This window comes from Antedon mediterranea, chromosome 7, assembly GCF_964355755.1.
Source record: "Antedon mediterranea chromosome 7, ecAntMedi1.1, whole genome shotgun sequence".
In the NCBI taxonomy this organism is placed as follows: Eukaryota; Metazoa; Echinodermata; class Crinoidea; order Comatulida; family Antedonidae; genus Antedon; species Antedon mediterranea.
This window is the reverse complement of record NC_092676.1, coordinates 27,406,295-27,425,067: the sequence shown is the minus strand read 5'-3', so window position 1 is coordinate 27,425,067 and position 18,773 is coordinate 27,406,295. Positions and strand designations below refer to the sequence as shown.

Sequence of the window (18,773 nt, the reverse complement as noted above, 5' to 3'; positions counted from 1 at the left end):
AAGCTTAAGTAAAATAACATACAGTTTTCATTGATATCTCACGTACTACACTTAGTATTGTTTTTATTTTAATTTTTTTTGCCTTTTTATTTATATTTTTTCCATGATCATTAGCAATATTTGAAAAAAAAAACACGAAACGACAATTTTTTTATTTTTTATTTTTTTGTTTAGATCTACATCGCTCGAAGTTGATCGATACGAGATGGTAACAGATTACCTGTCAATAAGTGTGTTCGCTATCGACGAGACAAGAGTAAAGGCGAACGTTACATACAACATATTGATTACTAAGGTTGGTTCATGTTAAAATAAAAGACAACGCAAGGTGATGTGAGGGAAGCGGTGCCCAGGAGAGAACCTTTTCAGAAGAAAAGGATGAGAATTAGTTAAGGGCGTAGGTTGTACAGCCACAATTGGGGACAAATCCTCTTTTGGGGATTTATAGGGCTATCCCTGGTACCATACTAATACCACATCTTATGTACCGTATGTTTTCAAAATCAAACAACAGTCAATAAATATCTGTATGGCTTATAACTTTAATAATAAGTTTGTATCAATTCAACAGGCTAATATTTCTGAAACAGAGGGGGCATCGTTACATTGTGCATTTCTAGATCCTGAATATAACACCAGGTAATATCATATCGTTATTGTTTAAATTATTTAATTGGTTCAAGACCCGACTAATTGTAGATATAATTAATGATTTATTTACCAGTGTGATCGCTTGCAAAACCTGACCACCAGGGCGCTGAATTTTTAATTTGAATCTTAATATATCATAAAACCCGTTTATCTCGGGTAGGCCTACATCATTTTTTGCCGTGCGAAATAACTTGTGTAAACTCCCGTTCACATTTACAGCGTGTATTAACAAATTTGAATAGCGATTTAATCGTCGGATACACGGTCTAACTCATTTCATCTCCCAGTAAATTAACTCAGGTGCATTTAATACGACGGACATCTACGATATTTGTTTTACATCTTTTCATTTCCTCGTACACGCTCAAGGTAAACGACAATACAAATCTCACATCATTATAAGTAACTCATTTCCTATGTAATTTTCCACATCTTCAGCGTTTGGTCGTTTGACGGATGTCACACGGATTCGAACGTTTTTGATAGCTTGGTTCGTTGTACTTGTAACCACCTGACGAGCTTTGGCGTCCTGATGCGTGTTAGTACGCAGGTGAGAAAAGTGTAGGGCGGAAAGTTGCGGGAAAAGGTGGTTATAGGTGTAGTGTATTTATCTATTGTTATGTATAGGAAATGTGTACTCAGTCACATTTTCTTTTTGAAATTCAAAACAAATGTGTACGATCATTTAACCGATTTAAATCTCATTTTTCACCAAATGACTGACGATTTTTCGTTGAACGTTTTCAACATAACATTTTTTGGTTCTTATTACGATGCAACATAATGACGTAGCGCGCCGCAAGAAAATTAACCAATCAGATGCGAAGGACTACTTTTGCTTCTGATTTGTCAATTACCGGTACGTTGCGCGTACGTTCTTACGATTTTAAACCTAATTTATAAAATAATAATTGAGGTACAAAAACAATGTAAAATTTTTCTTCTTATTTAGACATCTAGCCTGGAGTCTGAACACCAAACTTTGTTGTCTTACATCACTTACGTCGGTCTAAGTATCTCAATCATAGCGCTTATCTTTACCGCTGTCACCTACATATTTTTCAGGTAACGTATTACGTCACCGGTAGGCTTATTAAGTCACCGGTAGGCCTACTACGTCACCGGTAGAACTAATTACGTCACCAATGAATTTGTTGTAAAAATGTAAAACACGAACCCGAACCCTGAGAATATGAAGGAGGGCACTTTTCCAAAGTAACATTAATTGTGATACGAGTGTCAACATCTAGGGGTATATTCTAAATTTGTATTTCTGACTGTTTACGTTTAGGCCTACGTACGTTTTGATTTTCCAAGATTTTATCCATTAAAAATCTTAATTTTGTTACTGATGATATTCTAAAAAAACAAAATAATGAATAAAATATTGAAAATGAATAATGTGGCTTTTATTTCTACAGAGAGCTATGGAAATCACTAAGGAACGCAATTCATAAAAACTTGGTCGGAAATATGTTAATATTTTATATTTTTTTCATTGGTGGAATTCAATACGCCAAGGACACGGTAAAACGTACATTATTTTATAAATTATTGACGATAATGTCGAGAACTACTAAGAATAATTAGTGTACAATATATGAACATTAGGAAAGGATACTTAAGTCATTTCAAAATCACGTATCATTTATTTTTCGTGTATTAAAATGTTGGCCATAACAATTTTCAATGTATAAATATTACATTAACGTGCGATATTGATTTGAATATTAAACTATTTACGTATTTCTGAAATATTTAAATTTGGAACAAGGCCGTTACAACTAGCTCACTTATTTATTTGAGTAAAGAATTGAACACTGCTCAACTGTGGTAACTTATTTAAATTGTATTAATGTAATTATAATTAAGTACGGGAACATCGTGCAATTGTGGTACTTATTAATCAAAATAAAACAAAATGAGGTGAATTTTACGAGTATAGAATAACATAGGTAACATTGGTTGTTTTAAGAAATAAACTGAAATTAAGAAACATAAGTTCAAAAGGTCATATAGCTTAAAGTTTATCTTTTTGGCATTTCATGTTCTCTTTCCTTGTTTGTCTATTCCTCAGGCGGCCTGTAAAACTGTCGCCGTTTTATTACATCTATTCCTCCTGAATTCCTTGATGTGGATGCTGGCGGAAGCGGTGTATTTGATATTCAAAGTAGTGAAGAAAACACCAAGTAAATTCAACAAAATCCGCAACTACCTACTGGTTTGTTATGGAACGCCACTTGTATTGGTTGCAATATTGTTGGTGTCCAAAACCGACCTGTACGCCCCCGATTCATCGGACGTGTAAGTGTAGCTTATCTATGGACGGTAACATGGGGTGCACGTAGCGCAAACATTTGCTATAATATTAAAAGGACATTCTAATCTTGGTTAAAAATATATAGGTACAGTACTATTTGATCATACGTGACGTCGAAAACTACGAAGCAACCGTGCGTAAAGAACGTCGGCACATGCTTATTGTGATAACTGTCTTGGACAACTCAGATTTCAGAATTCTTGAAGTAATGTTTAAGGATATAAAGTTTGGTTCCCACTAGACGCACCGCAAGGATGTGCGCGCAATGCGAGCTAGTTGATCAATGATAATCAATCGCTTGTGATAGGTCAAATTACTTGCGTTGCGCTTACGTCCTTGCGTTGCACTAACGTCATTGCGTTGCGTTTACGTCCTTGAGTTCCGCTTACGTCCTTGCGTTGTGTCCTAGCGGGAACCAAGCGTAATAAACAACATTAATATGCCTACTGTTGTGTTTTACAAAGGTGTTGGTTGAGTAAGGACGGCGTGTGGGCAGTTATTTTACCAGTCGTCGCTATCGAAATGGTAAGCATAGACATTTTTTACTAAAGCTCTGTCTGCACTATCAAACTTTATGTGACAAAAAAATGTGATGTGCCCATATATGGACATGATGATGTCATATCACTACCATATTTGGGCACATCAAACTTTTGTTGTCAAACTAGTTTGGTAGTGCAGACAGAGCTTAAGAATGTTTTAGTAGTTTTCTTTTTGTGGGTGAATAGTGCGTGCTAGGTAGCGAAAATGCGTTTTTCTAATTTCTTCTGAGCTGAGAAGAAGAAAATAAGTATCAGGGAAGAGTTAAATTAACTCTTCCCTGATAAGTATACTGTAATGTAGGCCTACATAGATATATATTGTCATCAATACACGCTTTGGCCAAACATTGATAATCGATTTATTGTTTCTTTGTTTAGTTCAATATTGTTTCTTTGGGATTTCTAATTCGTATAATCTACCAACGATCAAAGACAGTACACACCAAGTCCGACAATACGCAAAAGCAGCATAATAAAACAAAGTAAGTTTAATTAATTTAGAAGTTAAAGTAGAGTATTAATAATGATGATTATAATATGTATTGAAGATTATGAAGACGATGGTAGTGTTTGTATAAAGTTTACGGTACACCACGTATATTAGTTCTGAAAAAGAACTGTTGAGTTTCTCGACGTTTCGATCAATATGCTTTGATCGTACTTACTCAAGTTCAAGTTCAAGTTCAAATTTATTCACATAATGCAAACATATACAAAATATAAAAGATACAAGTGGTTGGAAATTAAGTAAATAATATAGTTGCATTATGCCTGGAGAATACCATTTAAACCCCAAGGAGCTTTAAGCCTGCATTCTCAGGAGTGAGAATGCAGAAAGTCCGATAATGATGATAATTGCATTGGAAAAATATATTGTAAATATAACCAGGAAAGTGTTAAATTAAATTCTTCCCTGATATAACCTCCTTGATGTAATTAGAATAAAATGTATCATGGTAATACTGGTCATGTGACAATAACAATAAATACATTATATGACAAAGATACATTCATAAATGACGCACGGTGCGGATAACGTGTTTTGCATTTTTTCTCCCAAGATCTGCAGTGAAGGGAACACTAATGTTACTACCTCTGCTGGGGGTAGCGTGGGTAACTGGGCCTCTCATGTCAGCTACAGACTCCATGGTCATCGAATACATATTTGCCGTCACCAACTCATTACAAGGCGTTTTCATCTTTATTGTATACTGTGTTATGGATAACGAAGTAGGTATATGACGCGTTACAGGGATTGATAATGAAAACGCGTTGGAATGTACATAATAAGGGCGGCAGTGTGTGGCGACTTTGAACGACTACTATCCGACGTTGACGCATTTTCTCGTTTTCCATGGTACCGAAATAACCATGATAACGAATTTGGTGACGTCAGTAAGTTTAGGTAGTTTGTGGATTTAACATAGTAGCTTTGATTTTTTTTAAGGTCCGTGCGGCAAAACAAAGATGGTCGGCTAAGAAACTGAACGTTGCTTTACACACGGATAGTAATCCATCAAACCAAAAGGTCGGTAGAATTTTTTTAAATTTTCGTTGTGTTTTGGGGGTTGGTACACACCGGAGTTATGTTGAGTTTTTTGGATCGAACGTTATAGCAGTGTGTACCAGGCCTTAAATTTCAATACTACTATGAGCTACATTTGTATACAGACAGTACCAGGGCAGGAAATCACTTTTTGTGGAATTACATTTTAGTTTTTTTTCTGATATTTCTTTTAGAGAGATCCTCAGACGAATATGACGACAGTGAAGACAGGACAAGTGGCGAGTTCCCGACAAGCAAAGGTTGCCTGGGGTAAACCGCTTACAAAACCAGTTGAAGCGTTTAAAGAAGAAACGCTACCATCACAACATGAAACATCATCTGGTTAAATACCCTTACCATGTTATCTTGCGAAAAAAGATGGACACGACTGGATGAAAAAGTTGTACCATAAAACAATTACGTTTGTGGATGATTCCGTAACAACTATAAACATTAAATTTGTGTTTTAAAGAACTTTTAATTTGCAACGAATTAGGGACTAGTACTGTATATCTGGTTAATTCCTTTATTAGGAGATTCTGAGGCCAGGACGCAATATTTCTGTTCGTAAGTTGGGTCCCCTCATGAAACGTCACAAAATAATATTCACTAGTCATATCCATAAGGTGTATGACGTAAGAATTGATCTAACTACAATTCACTAATGCAAACGATTACTGTCAAGCCGTCTGTGTAACTGAATAGATTAGATTATGGACTTTAAATGTCGATGTATGAGGTTCAAAAATCATGAGCAACTTCTTTTTATTTCATAGTGAGGAAAGAGATGATTATTCAGAGGGTTAGGTTTAGGAAGTAGTTCAGCTATCTTTCATATAATGAGTCCCCAACTCAAGTACGAAAGAAAAAAATCGCGGCCAGGGCCAACACCACAATAGGATACTAGGTCCTAGCAAAACTTCTTATTGCTGTTTCGTGAAATGAAATCCACTTGCATTCTCAATGATGTACAAACAAAACCAATACACAAAATGTCAATTATGATTGCTATTGCTAAGCCTATATATTATTATTATTATTATTATTATATACATTACTTGAAAGTTTTCGTAAAAATAATTCATACTACAATATAAAAGCGTACAAATAATATATATAAATATTATACATATACCACACATACATGGACAAAATACAAAAAAATATAACATTTGAAAGACTGTCTAACAACAATATATAAAATCTGAATATATATATATATATCACTGAGTGGTTTAGAATTTATTCTGGGCCTGTTGAAGTATATATATATATATATATATATATATATGTGTATATTTAATAACTATAGTAATCGGTGAGTCTTTATTGTGAATAGCGCACACTATTTTGGACGTTTAAAAAAAATTAAATTTGTGAAAGTGGAGGGAGACATATTGAATTTCACAAATAAATATTGTGATGTTATAAAATGTTTTAAAATGCATTTTTAGTTTCCGTAAGTTTTTGTAAAAGGGTGCTAATATGTAACACAATGCTACTGTTTGTCTATGCCGTAAAAAGATGAAGAGATTCCATACTATACCCAAACTGCTTAACAACCCTGTAACATAAAATAAATATTTTTATTTAATTCTAAAGTAAAATCATTTTGTGAAATAATGTAATGTATTCAGTTTAAGTAAAATGTTGCTGTTTTGATAAACTTGTTTTTTTTTTTTGTGTATTTTTAATGGTTACATTGTATTCCTTAATTGTTAAGAGTAATATCTTGCGCTACAACGATGAAAATACAGCCTATTTTGAGGAATTTCCAATGAATTTTCATACTTTATGTCACAAGTATGATAGGTACGGATGGAATAAAGTAAGAAATCAAACAAGTACTTTTACAAATTCAAAACAGAGTATGTAAACATTCTTTTTAAATTATTGAAAACCTTTTTGGTACAAATGTTTGGAGAACTGTGAATTATAGTATAATTCAGGAAAATTTTACTATTGATTGCTGATTGGATAGAATAAATACAAATCATAAATTAATTCTGATTGCTGATTGGACAGAATAAATACAAATCATGAATTCTGACTGTTGATTGGACAGAATACAAATTATGAATTCTGACTGTTGATTGGACAGAATAAATACAAATTATAAATTCTGATTGCTGATTGGACAGAATAAATATGCATCATGACTTCTGATTGCTGATTGGTTAAAATAAAAAAATAATATGCCTTTAAAATCTTTCACTCTTGAGACACAAAGTCAAAATGAAAATTAATAAAATATTAAATTTTTTTAAATAATTGTTATTTTATGTTACTTATATTATTAAAATTAAAAACAACTTTTCGTTGGCCTGAAATATAAAATATGATACTTCAAAATAACATTGATAGTTGGAGGGTGTTGTGCAAATAAAATTGTTAGCCGACAATAGAACGCTGTCTGGTTAATAGTGTAAAACAGCCAATATCTTAGAGATTTTACACAATGTGTCACTAAAGACAAATATGCAACAGAGCGTAACATACATCTGCACATGCCTACAAAACAATCAAATTTGTGATACAATAAACATTTTCATCCATATTGCCAATTGGTTTGTAGGCATATACAGATGTATGTATTGTTCTCTACCCTTTCATGTTCGTATAAGCGTAAAGTCTTAATATAGAACCCACCTGCTTCAACCTAAACAGGAAAGTCAACAAATAGTTTGTTACAAAAATAAAAAGATGTACGTACGTTAAAGCAGTTCTGGTAAAAGGAGTTGGTCCACAAACGCAAATCAGTTGGGTTTTAGCAGTGCCAGGTTGATTGTTTAACTGTTCCTTAAGGACTTCATTCCGTATTCTCCCTGTCAGCCCCTTCCATGTGGAATCTGGATTTGATAATATGTGTGCTACTTCAAGCCTAGTGATTAAAAGAACGATTTGAGATCAATTAAAAATAACAAAACTTAAAATCAAAACATATTTAAGTTTGTTTACACATGCAGAATCTGTAAAATACCTTTTATCTTTTTCTGATAGAATTTCTAGTTCTTGTTTCCATAAAATATCTTTTTCTGTTTTGTTAAAGAACAACAGTTTAACTTTTCTGAAAAAAAAAACACTTTACATTTTACAAAAGTCATGACATCAAGACACTGAAGGAATGTATTAATGTTCTTTAATGAATTTTAAAGATAATAACATTTAAAGATGTCCCCCTGAAAAATAATTGTTGAAATTTCTTTGTTGAATATGCCATTTTTAATGTCACATAATAGTCTAAATCAAATTTATTTACCTGAAAAACTGTAATTTAAAGCAAAACGGGGTCAAATTTGCTGCCAGCCAATGGATCTTTTGTTGAATTTAACCATTTGTTATGTTATTTTATAAGTAAAAACATTTTTCTATTCCTATTCAAAGTTTGATTTACTTTATATTATATTTGTCTATGTTCTGTAAAGTTTATCATGTATATTGCCGAAATGATTAAAATAAACAAAATTTAATTAATCTTCATTTTTCATGTTTTTGGGGGACAATACATCTTGAATAGTATTAATACCTATTAGAATTAGAGGCAATACTTGTATGTATTAGTCTTATCATTGGAGTAAAACCACTCCCTGCTGCTAGTAGGACTAAATCTTGACAAGTATTCAGTCTCGATTCTACAAAGGAACCTTCATAGTCACTTATGTCAATGACATCACCTACAATGAAAAACAGGATTAAATTAGCATTAGCATTATGTGAGGATAGACACATCAATGACATCACCTACAATGAAAAACAGGATTAAATTAGCATTAGCATTATGTGAGGATAGACACATCAATGACATCACCTACAATGAAAAACAGGATTAAATTAGCATTAGCATTATGTGGGGATAGACACATTTATAAAATGGAAGGGAAGTTGGTGAAGCAAGTAAAATTAAAATGTTTAAACCGAGAGTTATTGATTTAATATCTGTTTTTTTTTGTTTTTTTTTTTGGTTTGCTATTGTGTGCTCAATTTGTAAGTTGGTCAGATCAAGAAAAAGACCAAATTAGAGAAAATCATCTTCTTTAGATATTATTTAATAAGTCTTATGCTAACCTTCTTTTAAAGCATCTACTGTTGGTGTCAATAGCCCATCTTTGTATATCTTTATCATAAGATGCAGCTGTGTGTTGTTCATTGGTTCTCCTATAATGGTTGGTTCAACAACAGTGTATGGACGATTTACTTCTGTACCTGATCAAAATATTTTTAAATTTAGTGTATACAAAATTTCGAAATTTACATGGCAGTATCTTTAATTGATTTTTAAATCAACGGAAGCCCGAAGAAAACATTGTTCACATTTTACAATAACAATTACACAAATATTGAACAAGATTGACAAAAATACACAAACAACAACTCATTTTAAGTAATGCATTCAACATACCATTAACAGTGGCTTTTAAATATACATGGTAACCAATCGGAGGGCTCATCCACGACCCTTCTGGAAGTTCAAAGGTCAGTAGCTTTGTGTCATGGGTCACTGTTTCAACTTTCTTGACTTTACAACTTCTAAATGTCAATTCTGAAAAAATGTAAAAGTATTCAAACTTGATTTTACATCACTCTCTCAGCTAAACTGTACTAAAACGAAAGTTAGATCTTCAAGTGAGTTGTTATCCTTTTAAAATAACATTAAATGAATAAATAAATAAACATTTTTAGCAGCACCTTTTTCCTTTGCTTCCATTATAGATCCATGGCCTTCCATTTGTTTTCCCAAACCTTGCCAATGTTTCCCAGATTCCATCTTTTGTAATACTATTTCCAATCTATGCACTGAGCCTTTCCTGACTTGTACTTCAACAATGTAAGATATTAGTGTTAACTTGAAAAGGATATATACAATAATTTTGAAATTCTAAAATATAATCTTTTAATACAAAATTTAAAATTATGTAAAAATATAATCTTAATTGACTTACTTTTGTAATCGGATGTAACTGTTTGATTAAGTTCTATAGAAAAAAAAAGATAATAATTACACACAAAAAACCACAAATAAGGGGGGAAAAAGAAAAAGTTTGATCAATTAGTTACTAGCAAAATAAAGCACAATGTTATCAATAAGGTAATGTTTATTAAATGTTATCAAAAACAATGACTGAAGGGTATTGAACTTGTGTTTTCTCACACATGCTGATTTTTTAACAATTGCTTATAATGCATTTTAAAAGTTTTTTCTACAAAAAAAATCCATAACTCACCAAGGTGTAAGAAATATATATGATCATCAAGGTAAACTTTGGCTTTAAAGTCTTGAGAAGTCTTATCAATTATTATGCAATTTGGTGTCAACATCTACAAGTAGTAAACGAAACGATGCTCAGAAAAAGAGAGTTTTGTAAAAAAAGATTAAAAGTCATCCCGTTCTAACTGTTGTTTATTTTTTGGCTTTTGCCTTTTCAAATAAAAGTCAGTTTCAATCATTTCATTCTTAGTCTTTATTATCATCTTTTTCAATTGAAAGAATAAATTTTTTGTTAAATTGAATTGAATCATATTGTAAAACTGATTTTTGCTTTGTTTGCAAAACTTGCTGTTATGTTGTCAGTGAGCCTTACTTGACATTTGGCATAAACTGTGATGATGACACTGCTAGCGTTTTGGTACCAGTCATACCTGAATAAGAAGGCATAAGAAACCAAGTGATTAATTTTCAAAATACTTAATAATATAATAATGAGAGAGCACTAGAATTGGCAGCACTGACATGACCCTTAGGGGAGAGCATTTAGTTAAAAAGTGTAACATAAAGTCCACAGCGCCATTAGCAATGATCATTGGAATGGCGCTATATAACTGGAAATTATCATTAATAAAGAAATGCCTGTGGCTGTATTCACCATTAACACTTAGGCTAAAGTTAAGAAAATCTCCTATCTAAATGAAAACAATTTAAGAGGAATACTTAAATATTTATTGAGTTAAGTGAAATACTTAATATTTAAGGGAAATATCTCACTAAAACTAGTTTGACAAAAAAAATATGATGTGCCCAAACATGGTAGTGATATGACATCATTGTGTCTCTATCTATATGGGCAAATCACATTTTTTTGTCACATAAAGTTTGATAGTGTAGATAGAGCTTTAAGTGTGGTTGGTAAATATGGCCACTGTTCTGTACCATATTGTTTTAAATTAAAGACTCAAAAACTAAACAAGACTAAAAAATAAACTTATTGACAAATAACCTTGCTCTTGGTTTTCCTTCATACTTCTCAATCTCTGGTTGTTTTGGCTCTAAAATTAAACAAAGTAAAAATACATTCATCATATATAAAAAAAAAACAATACATTTTGTGGAAGTACTGGGTTTATTAAATGTGCAAATTGACATAATTATTATACAGTAAAATTACCTAGGAGTAGACATGGGGAAATGAATTCTAAAACATACCTGAACTTGATGATGTTAAAACTTTGGGTTTGGAATTTGGGGGAGCTGATAAGAAACAAGAGAATGTTCAGTATTAGGACATATCTATAATATCTTGTAATTTAAACAGAAAACAAGTCAACATTCAAACTATATACTGTAGTTTCATTCATCCTATGCATTTTATCATAAAGCTCAGACAGTTTACCCTTCAAACATGTTGAGGTTTCACACACTTTTATTTTATAATATATAGAAGGTCTAAAGCTCTGCCTACAATATCAAACTAGATAGACAAAAAAAAAATGTGCCCAAATATGGTAGAGATATGCTCAAATATGGTAGTGATATGATATCGTCATGCCCATATGGGCACATCATCAATTACCTTTTGTAGGAACAGAGAATGAGTTTTTAAGACTGCCAATGTAACACTTGGATAACATGGATTCAAAATTAACCCATTGGTGTATCTGAAAAAAAGAATGTTTAGGTGCTACTGTAGGTTATATTCTCCATTTACCTGATTGGAGGGTTTGTGAGGGGTGGCTTCTCAGATAGAGATATAATACATATAATGTACATACAAAATTAAACATTAAAGAAAGAATTTACATACATTGTTAAATAGATCAGTTCCATCAATTCCTGCAGCCTTGAGTAGCTCATCAGCGCCCCCTGGATGGTACTCCATGTACGGGGTAATGTTGTAAACACGCCCTAAAAAAAAAAAAAATAATTAAACTTCGAGTCCTTAAGTTCTTTTCATGAACAGTAGAACATATTGAAATACCTTTCATGTTTGATGCTTACTTGGTGGTAATACTATACTAGTTATACAGTCTTATATAAACAAGGTCTTAATATAGTAAGTTTTACATCCAGGCACCCTCTTCTGGTGTTGTTACTGTAGCTATGGCAAACATGTAGCATGTAGCTACTCTTTCGTAAAAAGTAGTTAAATGTTAAAAAAGGTCAAATATAACCACTTAACATTACCTCTAAGTACAGTCCAAGCATCATCTCTTTTGTTATGCTTCGCTAGTTCTTCCATCGTAACAACTGGCATTTGGTTTCCTCTCAAACCATTTAATGCAGGCCCTGATCTTTGTCCCAGTCGAACCCAGTCCATAAGTGATCGACCTGGTTTTAATGGTACTTTAGCTCGACCTGGTTCTGCGACTTTACCTCCAAGTCTTTGTGGAGAGTCGCGAGCTGGAAACTGTGGCACGGAAAGACTGTTAAGACTGGCCATCCTGAAAAGAAATGTTACTATACAGTAAAATAATTTTCTATAATGTCAATAGCATTTGAAATACCCTGTATCTCCAATGTACTTTGAATGTAATTTTAAATTTTCCATTGATTGCCATGGCTCACTCCCTCCTTGGTTCTGGCATGGTAGAACGAGTCTTTTCGGATAAGGACTAGGCTAGGCTAGGCCTAGGCCCTAGGCTAGGCTAGGTATAAACCGTAGCATTTAAAAATATACCTCCAGCCTTTGTTTAGTATATGTAATGTAGGCCTATATGAATGAATAAATGAATGAATAGTAATAATAGAGCTAACCGAGATATGGTGAGGTGAGGCCTAGGCCTACCTACTACTACTAGACCTAGGTAGGCTAAGCCTATTTAGCTACTTCGGCTTAGCATATTAGGCTATGGGGCATGAGCCAAAAAGAGGCCTAGAAAACGAATTTCGTGATCTCCTAACGGGGGGGAGGAAGATATTCACACAGTTTATAGTTAATAATTAGATTAACACAAATTCAGCCGGTCCCGCTTTCAAAAGTTACGCAATAAGTGTAATTTTAGGTGTAAAAAAATCGAATTTCTCAACATAAAGAAATACATAGAAATAGCGCCCTCTATTTTGTATATTTTCTGTTAGTGTTAGTACTGGATAAAATACAATCGTTCCATTGGAATAACTTATACTGTATCTTTCTTTCACATTTAACATGCAATATTTTTATCATAATTTTGAGATTAATATTGTAGTCCTTGTAAGAAATGTATCTGTTAGTAAACCTTAATTAATATTTATTTAAGCACACTGAAAAGAAGATGCATTTTCAATCTTTATAATTCATGACTATGCTGTCACAAAATATTTATTAATATTATCTCTCCTATATAATTGCAACTTTTTGTTTTCATTGGATGCATAACATAGAATTATAATCAATTAGTAATAAATCAAATGTTGCATTATTGTTTTCATTGTAGATGTATAACATAGAATTATAATCAATTAGTAACAAATAAATGAAATTATTACAGCAAAGTTTCTTATAATACTCCTGTTTCTTAATATTGCTTATCATCTCATGGGTTCTTTATTTTATACTTTCTCATGGTTCATCCGTTACGTTACAAAATAGTTAAGTTACAAAATAGTTTAATATAAATTTACATTTTATAGGCATATTAATGTATTGTAAGCATCAAAGTAGAAAGTTTCTTATAATACTCCTGTGTCTTAATATCGCTTATCATCTCATGGTTCATCCGTTACGTTACAAAATAGTTAAGTTACAAAATAGTTTAATATAAATTTACATTTTATAGGCATACTAATGTATTGTAAGCATCAAAGTAGAAAGTTTCTTATAATACTCATGTGTCTTAATATTGCTTATCACCTCATGGGTTCTTTATTTATACTTTCTCATGGTTCATCCTTTACGTTACAAAATAGTTAAGTTACAAAATAGTTTAATATAAATTTACATATTATAGGCCTATTACATTAAAATCATGTAGACCAAGTAAAATGAACATTTGTAAACCATAAATTACACTTAAACTACACTAAAAAGTTCTTCCTGCTCAAACTCTTCCTCATCATCGCTATCATCTCCATCAATTTCAAACATCTGATGTATGAAGAAGATTGTTACAGTTTTTGCACGAGCATAATTCTGTACAAGAGAATCCTAAGGATACACAGCATTTTTCATTTGCAACCCCTTCATTGCATTTTGACTTTTTACATGACCAGGATGACAATTCGAGAATGCTGTGTAGAGCAGGTTGCTTCTCCATCAATTACGAGTTTATTATCGGCCATCTTCCACCCATTTCCAACAGGAGATGGAGCATTTTGTTGTTGAATAAAACTAGCTTTGTGAATTGAAGCTTGAGAATTGGCATGCTGAATATGTTTATATACAGTATCTTTATTGTGTGGCATCATATTTTCAGCTCTTACATTCATTGAGAACATTGCATACCTTACTTCATTGACAGATTGGTTCTTGTGACAATACTGTACAGCCTACATACAAATGTTTCTAGATCACAAAGTAATTTATCTGAAAGTTTGCTGGTAGAATTGCCCAATGAAAAGAATGCATAAATTAGAGTTTTCCATTACGAGTTTCATTGCCTTCACTTTACCGTTCCCAAAAAAAGCTTTGACTGAATTGCATCCTGTGAAGCAATGTAGTCTAATTAATGCATTTGAAACATCATTTCCAACATGTTCCTGAATAGCCTGCAGATGAATTGTTCGGAGATTAGCATCTTTTCCAGTATTGAAATATAGGTGAGAGCCATGCAGACTTTTGCAAAATGCCAATCCAATAATAAAAACATCATCAGTGTCAGGGCTGATTGTAAAAATATCTTTACCACCATGGTGTGCAGCATACTTCGCATACAGAAACATTCTGGTGTCTGCCTCTTCTTGATTAAAACTTTTCCATTTGATTCTGAAATAGAATTGCATAATAATGATGATGTTATGAATACATTTATTCCCTTGAGGTGATCTGCTTCACACATGCTTCATATTTGAAAGAAGAACTTGATTAGCAGATAAAAATGTTTTCAACTGTTCTGGAATTTGCTGTTCGGCTTTTGGTATTTTAATTGTTTGTGAGCCGATGGCTACTCTTCGACTTCGTTCAGCATTTTTTATGCAGTTTGTGTAATTGCTACATGTGATCGCAGAACTCTCCTTCGTTTAGTAACTCTTCTGTTGACTCTAATCCTTGAAATTCTTCTGTAAAAAAAAAGAATACTAATTAATATTTATGATTCTAAATGTTTGTGTAATAAATATAATAATATAATCAGTTCAGTATCATCTATACACTATTTAATATTGCAGTACAAGAATTCAAATAATATGTCTCAAATAACAACATAAAGCATCAGGTTGGTCCATTCTGTCCTTGCCTGAGGCTACTTGCCAAGGTTTGCATGCATTACCACATTGAATAATAAAATGCAAATGTTTTTTCCCAAGATGGAGGTACCATCAAACTAGGTCCACTACACAATAATACTGGGGCCACCCTAGCTAGGCCTAATTCATATTGTAATTATGGGTTCATTTTTTTGTTGGCCCAGATATTTAAAAAAAATTATATACTAGGCCTAGCCTACTCTACGTAGGCTTAATACATATTAAAAAAATAAACTTTGTAGACTACCCACCGCCAACCTACCTAGTAGCTAGGCTTTTTTTAGCAAGGCAGTATGATATGAACTAATTACTGGGCCTAGCTAGCCTAGGCTAGACCTATCATTAAAACAAATAGAATTTACCTTCTTCATTGTTGGATGAATTAACATCCTCTATTTCATATTTTACTGCTCGCCTTTGTTTGCTACAATCAGTGAAATATTGATAGCATCTTTTTATGACATCCAGCGTCGCCAGGAATTGGTAACAAGTATTGGTATTAAGCTCCTCTCAATATTTTCAAAAGGATTTGCGGCTACAAAACTCCTTTTGATTGCCGCTTAGATTGCACCAACTTTTTGTACACATTAAAAAAGTTTTCCATTTGGTTTCTGTGAATGTTAATATTGTCCCAGAATTAGATGTATTGTGTCAATAACAACGTTTTTGATCATCAGAAGATGACATCTTCCTGCTCCGCGCTCCAGAAGAACAACACATGTTTGTTTACGATCGTCTAGTAGCCGTATCCCGCTGTGTAAGGGAATCTGATTGGACAGTTACTGTTGCACAGCCCCATGAGTTAAAAGACAAATTTTTTGATTGGTCAATTGTGCGACCTGTACTGACCTACAAAAATTTTCTATATCGCAATAAAATACATATAAAAACAAACATATTTCGTTGACGCGTAAAATTTACAAGCGGGACCGGCCAGTTTAAGGTTATCTATATTTTTGTTATAATTGTCATAGCAATTTTATTCTCCCCCCCGATAGGGGATCACGAAATGAAACGATAGAAGGCCATGCCCCATAGCCTATATGCTATACATTCATACTAGCTAGGCCTATACTTTGAGTGTTCCCTGCTGGTAAGCAAGGAAGGCCGCTACTAGCGGAGACCTGTGATCCTAGCTAGGCCTAGTGCTGCTATTACATACTAGCCTAGGGCCTAGTAAAAGCACTATTTATTATATTGTATGTGTACTCATACCTAATTTACCATTAAATGTCACATATAAATACTTACGGTTGCTGATGGTGTTTTCGGTCAGTTGGACGAGAAATGTAAACAGTCCGGGGAGGAGGAGGAGGAGAGAGAACAGCAGGCAGCAGAGAGAGGAAAATGAATATGTCGCCCTCTATAACTCTATTCAACTTGATCAAATTATAGGAGGATGAGAGATCACACAGATCTAATTTTACCAAGCGTTATTATATCAATATCGCCAATATCATCAACAAGCCATAACAACTGAATAATATAATAACTCATTCCATAATCAATAACATTTCAGATACCGTAGAATCATCAACAACACGGTAATTAAATTAAACACATGATTAAGGCATTGTGGCATAAAAGGGACCTGAAAAACAGGGTCTTCATTTATAATTTAAAACGAACTTAAGACCCGAAAACAAAGACCTCCATATTTGAATAAACATACTCCCCTTCAAACTATCGTTCAACAAATTGAATACAATTACTGAAATTAAAAAGACTTCGTTTTTGGGTCTCGGATACAAAAATCTGTAATACTGCTGCAAATAAATTGTTATCAACGATGATTCGAGTGACTTACGAATGATTTTTGGGGCTTAACAAACTTTTCTTGATTGAGTGTTATTGTCGCATAATGCACTCTATTTCAATAACAATCGCTAGAATATATAAATACTTTAATGGACTGTCCATCTCGCCTCACATGCTGCAAAAAATGACCAAATCTAATCAATAACGCGACGTTAAATGTATTGTCATTGTTTTTTTTTATAATCTGTATTGTTAGAAACTCGATTATCTAAATTTTTATTATTTATTTTTATTTATTCATTTCCCAACCAACAGTGAGCTCATGGTTCACCACTTACAGGAGGGAACACAGACAAACACGAACATATACAATAACAAACATTAAACTAAACTACTAACAATGTTACGAAACTTACGGAAATTATTACTAAAGATATCTAACTAAAATCAAAGCATTATTATAATATTGATAATTATGTATATTAATTGTATTTATAACGCACTATAAAGCCAAACAATACCATAAATTGGTCATTAGGCATACAGTATGCAGTACAGTACATGTTTGTTGTTAATTGTCTCCAGATATCAAACTCCGCTAATTAGTTATCCGCTTGGTTACCAAGCGGATAACTCCTTGTTATTATTATTATGGTATGAGATCAACATTTTTTTTCTGTATTATTCTTCTTTCCTTCCTTCCTTTTTGTGAGTCGCGTTTCTCTAAAATGTGTAAACATAACATTTCATAACTTTGACAACATATGGGCATTTACGTGAAGTTGTGCACCTCCTATTTTTGAATGACGTCATAGTTGCGCAACGTGACTTACGCGCAATTTTATGAATTTCAATGATTGATCATAGATTAAAAACCAAAAGTTATTTAGTATTTACACTTTGACAAAATTTAAGTCATATCAGAGGCAAACTTTCTACGGATTATGGCATGTTTCACAAGAAGTTACGCGCGCACGCGCATTTAAAATTTCAAAATGCGCAAAATTAATTTCTAATCAACTTTTTACGCGTTTCATGTCATTTTGAGCATTTCAAAAATTCCCACGGGCGCGCAATTTTTTACGCACGCGGTGCGCACGTAGCGATAAAAACATATTTTTTTCTCTTGAATTATATTTTTCAAGCCTTTCCTAGTAATTTTGAAAACAATTTAGACCTTTTCCAGTTTAAATAACGCCATACGAACACGTTGAATTAGACAATTTGTGCGCGTTTTTTATGAAAAAGCTTAAAAAATCATCAAAATAATGTCTTTTTTTAAACAGTCATAGTTTCTAAAGTAAACCGTGAACCGTTTATTTTTATTACAAAATCTAGAAGTTGATGAGTTGCAGATATCGG

The 18,773-nt window shown here is 32.8% G+C and overlaps 2 protein-coding genes and 1 long non-coding RNA gene across 4 annotated transcripts; 2 read left to right on the top strand and 1 right to left on the bottom strand.

Moving 5' to 3' along the window:
• Positions 1 to 600: 600 nt before the first annotated feature.
• LOC140054692 (uncharacterized) lies at positions 601 to 1,716 on the top strand. The gene is made up of 3 exons (XR_011846556.1): positions 601 to 639; positions 1,090 to 1,201; positions 1,604 to 1,716. It is a non-coding gene; the product is annotated as an uncharacterized lncRNA (long non-coding RNA).
• A 2,830-nt stretch (positions 1,717 to 4,546) lies between these two features.
• Positions 4,547 to 6,232, top strand: LOC140054195 (adhesion G protein-coupled receptor E2-like). Its single transcript, XM_072099099.1, has 3 exons — positions 4,547 to 4,743; positions 4,961 to 5,041; positions 5,254 to 6,232. The coding sequence occupies exons 1-3, from the start codon at positions 4,597 to 4,599 to the stop codon at positions 5,404 to 5,406; spliced, it is 381 nt and encodes a 126-aa protein (XP_071955200.1). The 5' UTR covers positions 4,547 to 4,596; the 3' UTR covers positions 5,407 to 6,232.
• Positions 6,233 to 6,351: 119 nt separating this feature from the next.
• Positions 6,352 to 16,977, bottom strand: LOC140054194 (cytochrome b5 reductase 4-like). Of its 2 annotated transcripts, none has more exons than XM_072099097.1 (16): positions 16,905 to 16,977; positions 12,456 to 12,712; positions 12,076 to 12,176; positions 11,845 to 11,929; positions 11,478 to 11,522; positions 11,272 to 11,320; positions 10,639 to 10,696; positions 10,282 to 10,375; positions 10,000 to 10,032; positions 9,746 to 9,874; positions 9,459 to 9,599; positions 9,125 to 9,262; positions 8,586 to 8,733; positions 8,040 to 8,126; positions 7,773 to 7,940; positions 6,352 to 6,623 (listed from the first exon to the last, which is right to left on the bottom strand). In XM_072099097.1, exons 2-16 carry the CDS (start codon positions 12,709 to 12,711, stop codon positions 6,569 to 6,571), a joined length of 1,587 nt encoding a protein of 528 aa, XP_071955198.1. In that variant the 5' UTR covers position 12,712; positions 16,905 to 16,977; the 3' UTR covers positions 6,352 to 6,568. The 2 variants fall into 2 exon arrangements, with proteins under 2 accessions (XP_071955198.1, XP_071955199.1); XM_072099098.1 differs by lacking the exon at positions 16,905 to 16,977 and adding an exon at positions 13,026 to 13,061.
• Positions 16,978 to 18,773: the final 1,796 nt, after the last annotated feature.

Bases quoted from the DNA above. Each gene is read 5' to 3' on its own strand.
- LOC140054195 (XM_072099099.1), top strand. From the start codon at position 4,597: ATGTTACTACCTCTGCTGGGGGTAGCGTGGGTAACTGGGCCTCTCATG. The intron at 4,744-4,960 runs GTAGGTATATGA...ATTTTTTTTAAG, and splicing joins ACTGTGTTATGGATAACGAA to GTCCGTGCGGCAAAACAAAG. The intron at 5,042-5,253 runs GTCGGTAGAATT...TATTTCTTTTAG, and splicing joins GTAATCCATCAAACCAAAAG to AGAGATCCTCAGACGAATAT.
- LOC140054194 (XM_072099097.1), bottom strand. From the start codon at position 12,711: ATGGCCAGTCTTAACAGTCTTTCCGTGCCACAGTTTCCAGCTCGCGAC. The intron at 11,523-11,844 runs GTAATTGATGAT...GTTTCTTATCAG, and splicing joins ATTCTCTGTTCCTACAAAAG to CTCCCCCAAATTCCAAACCC. The intron at 8,127-8,585 runs GTATTAATACTA...TTTTTTTTTCAG, and splicing joins ATTGCCTCTAATTCTAATAG to AAAAGTTAAACTGTTGTTCT.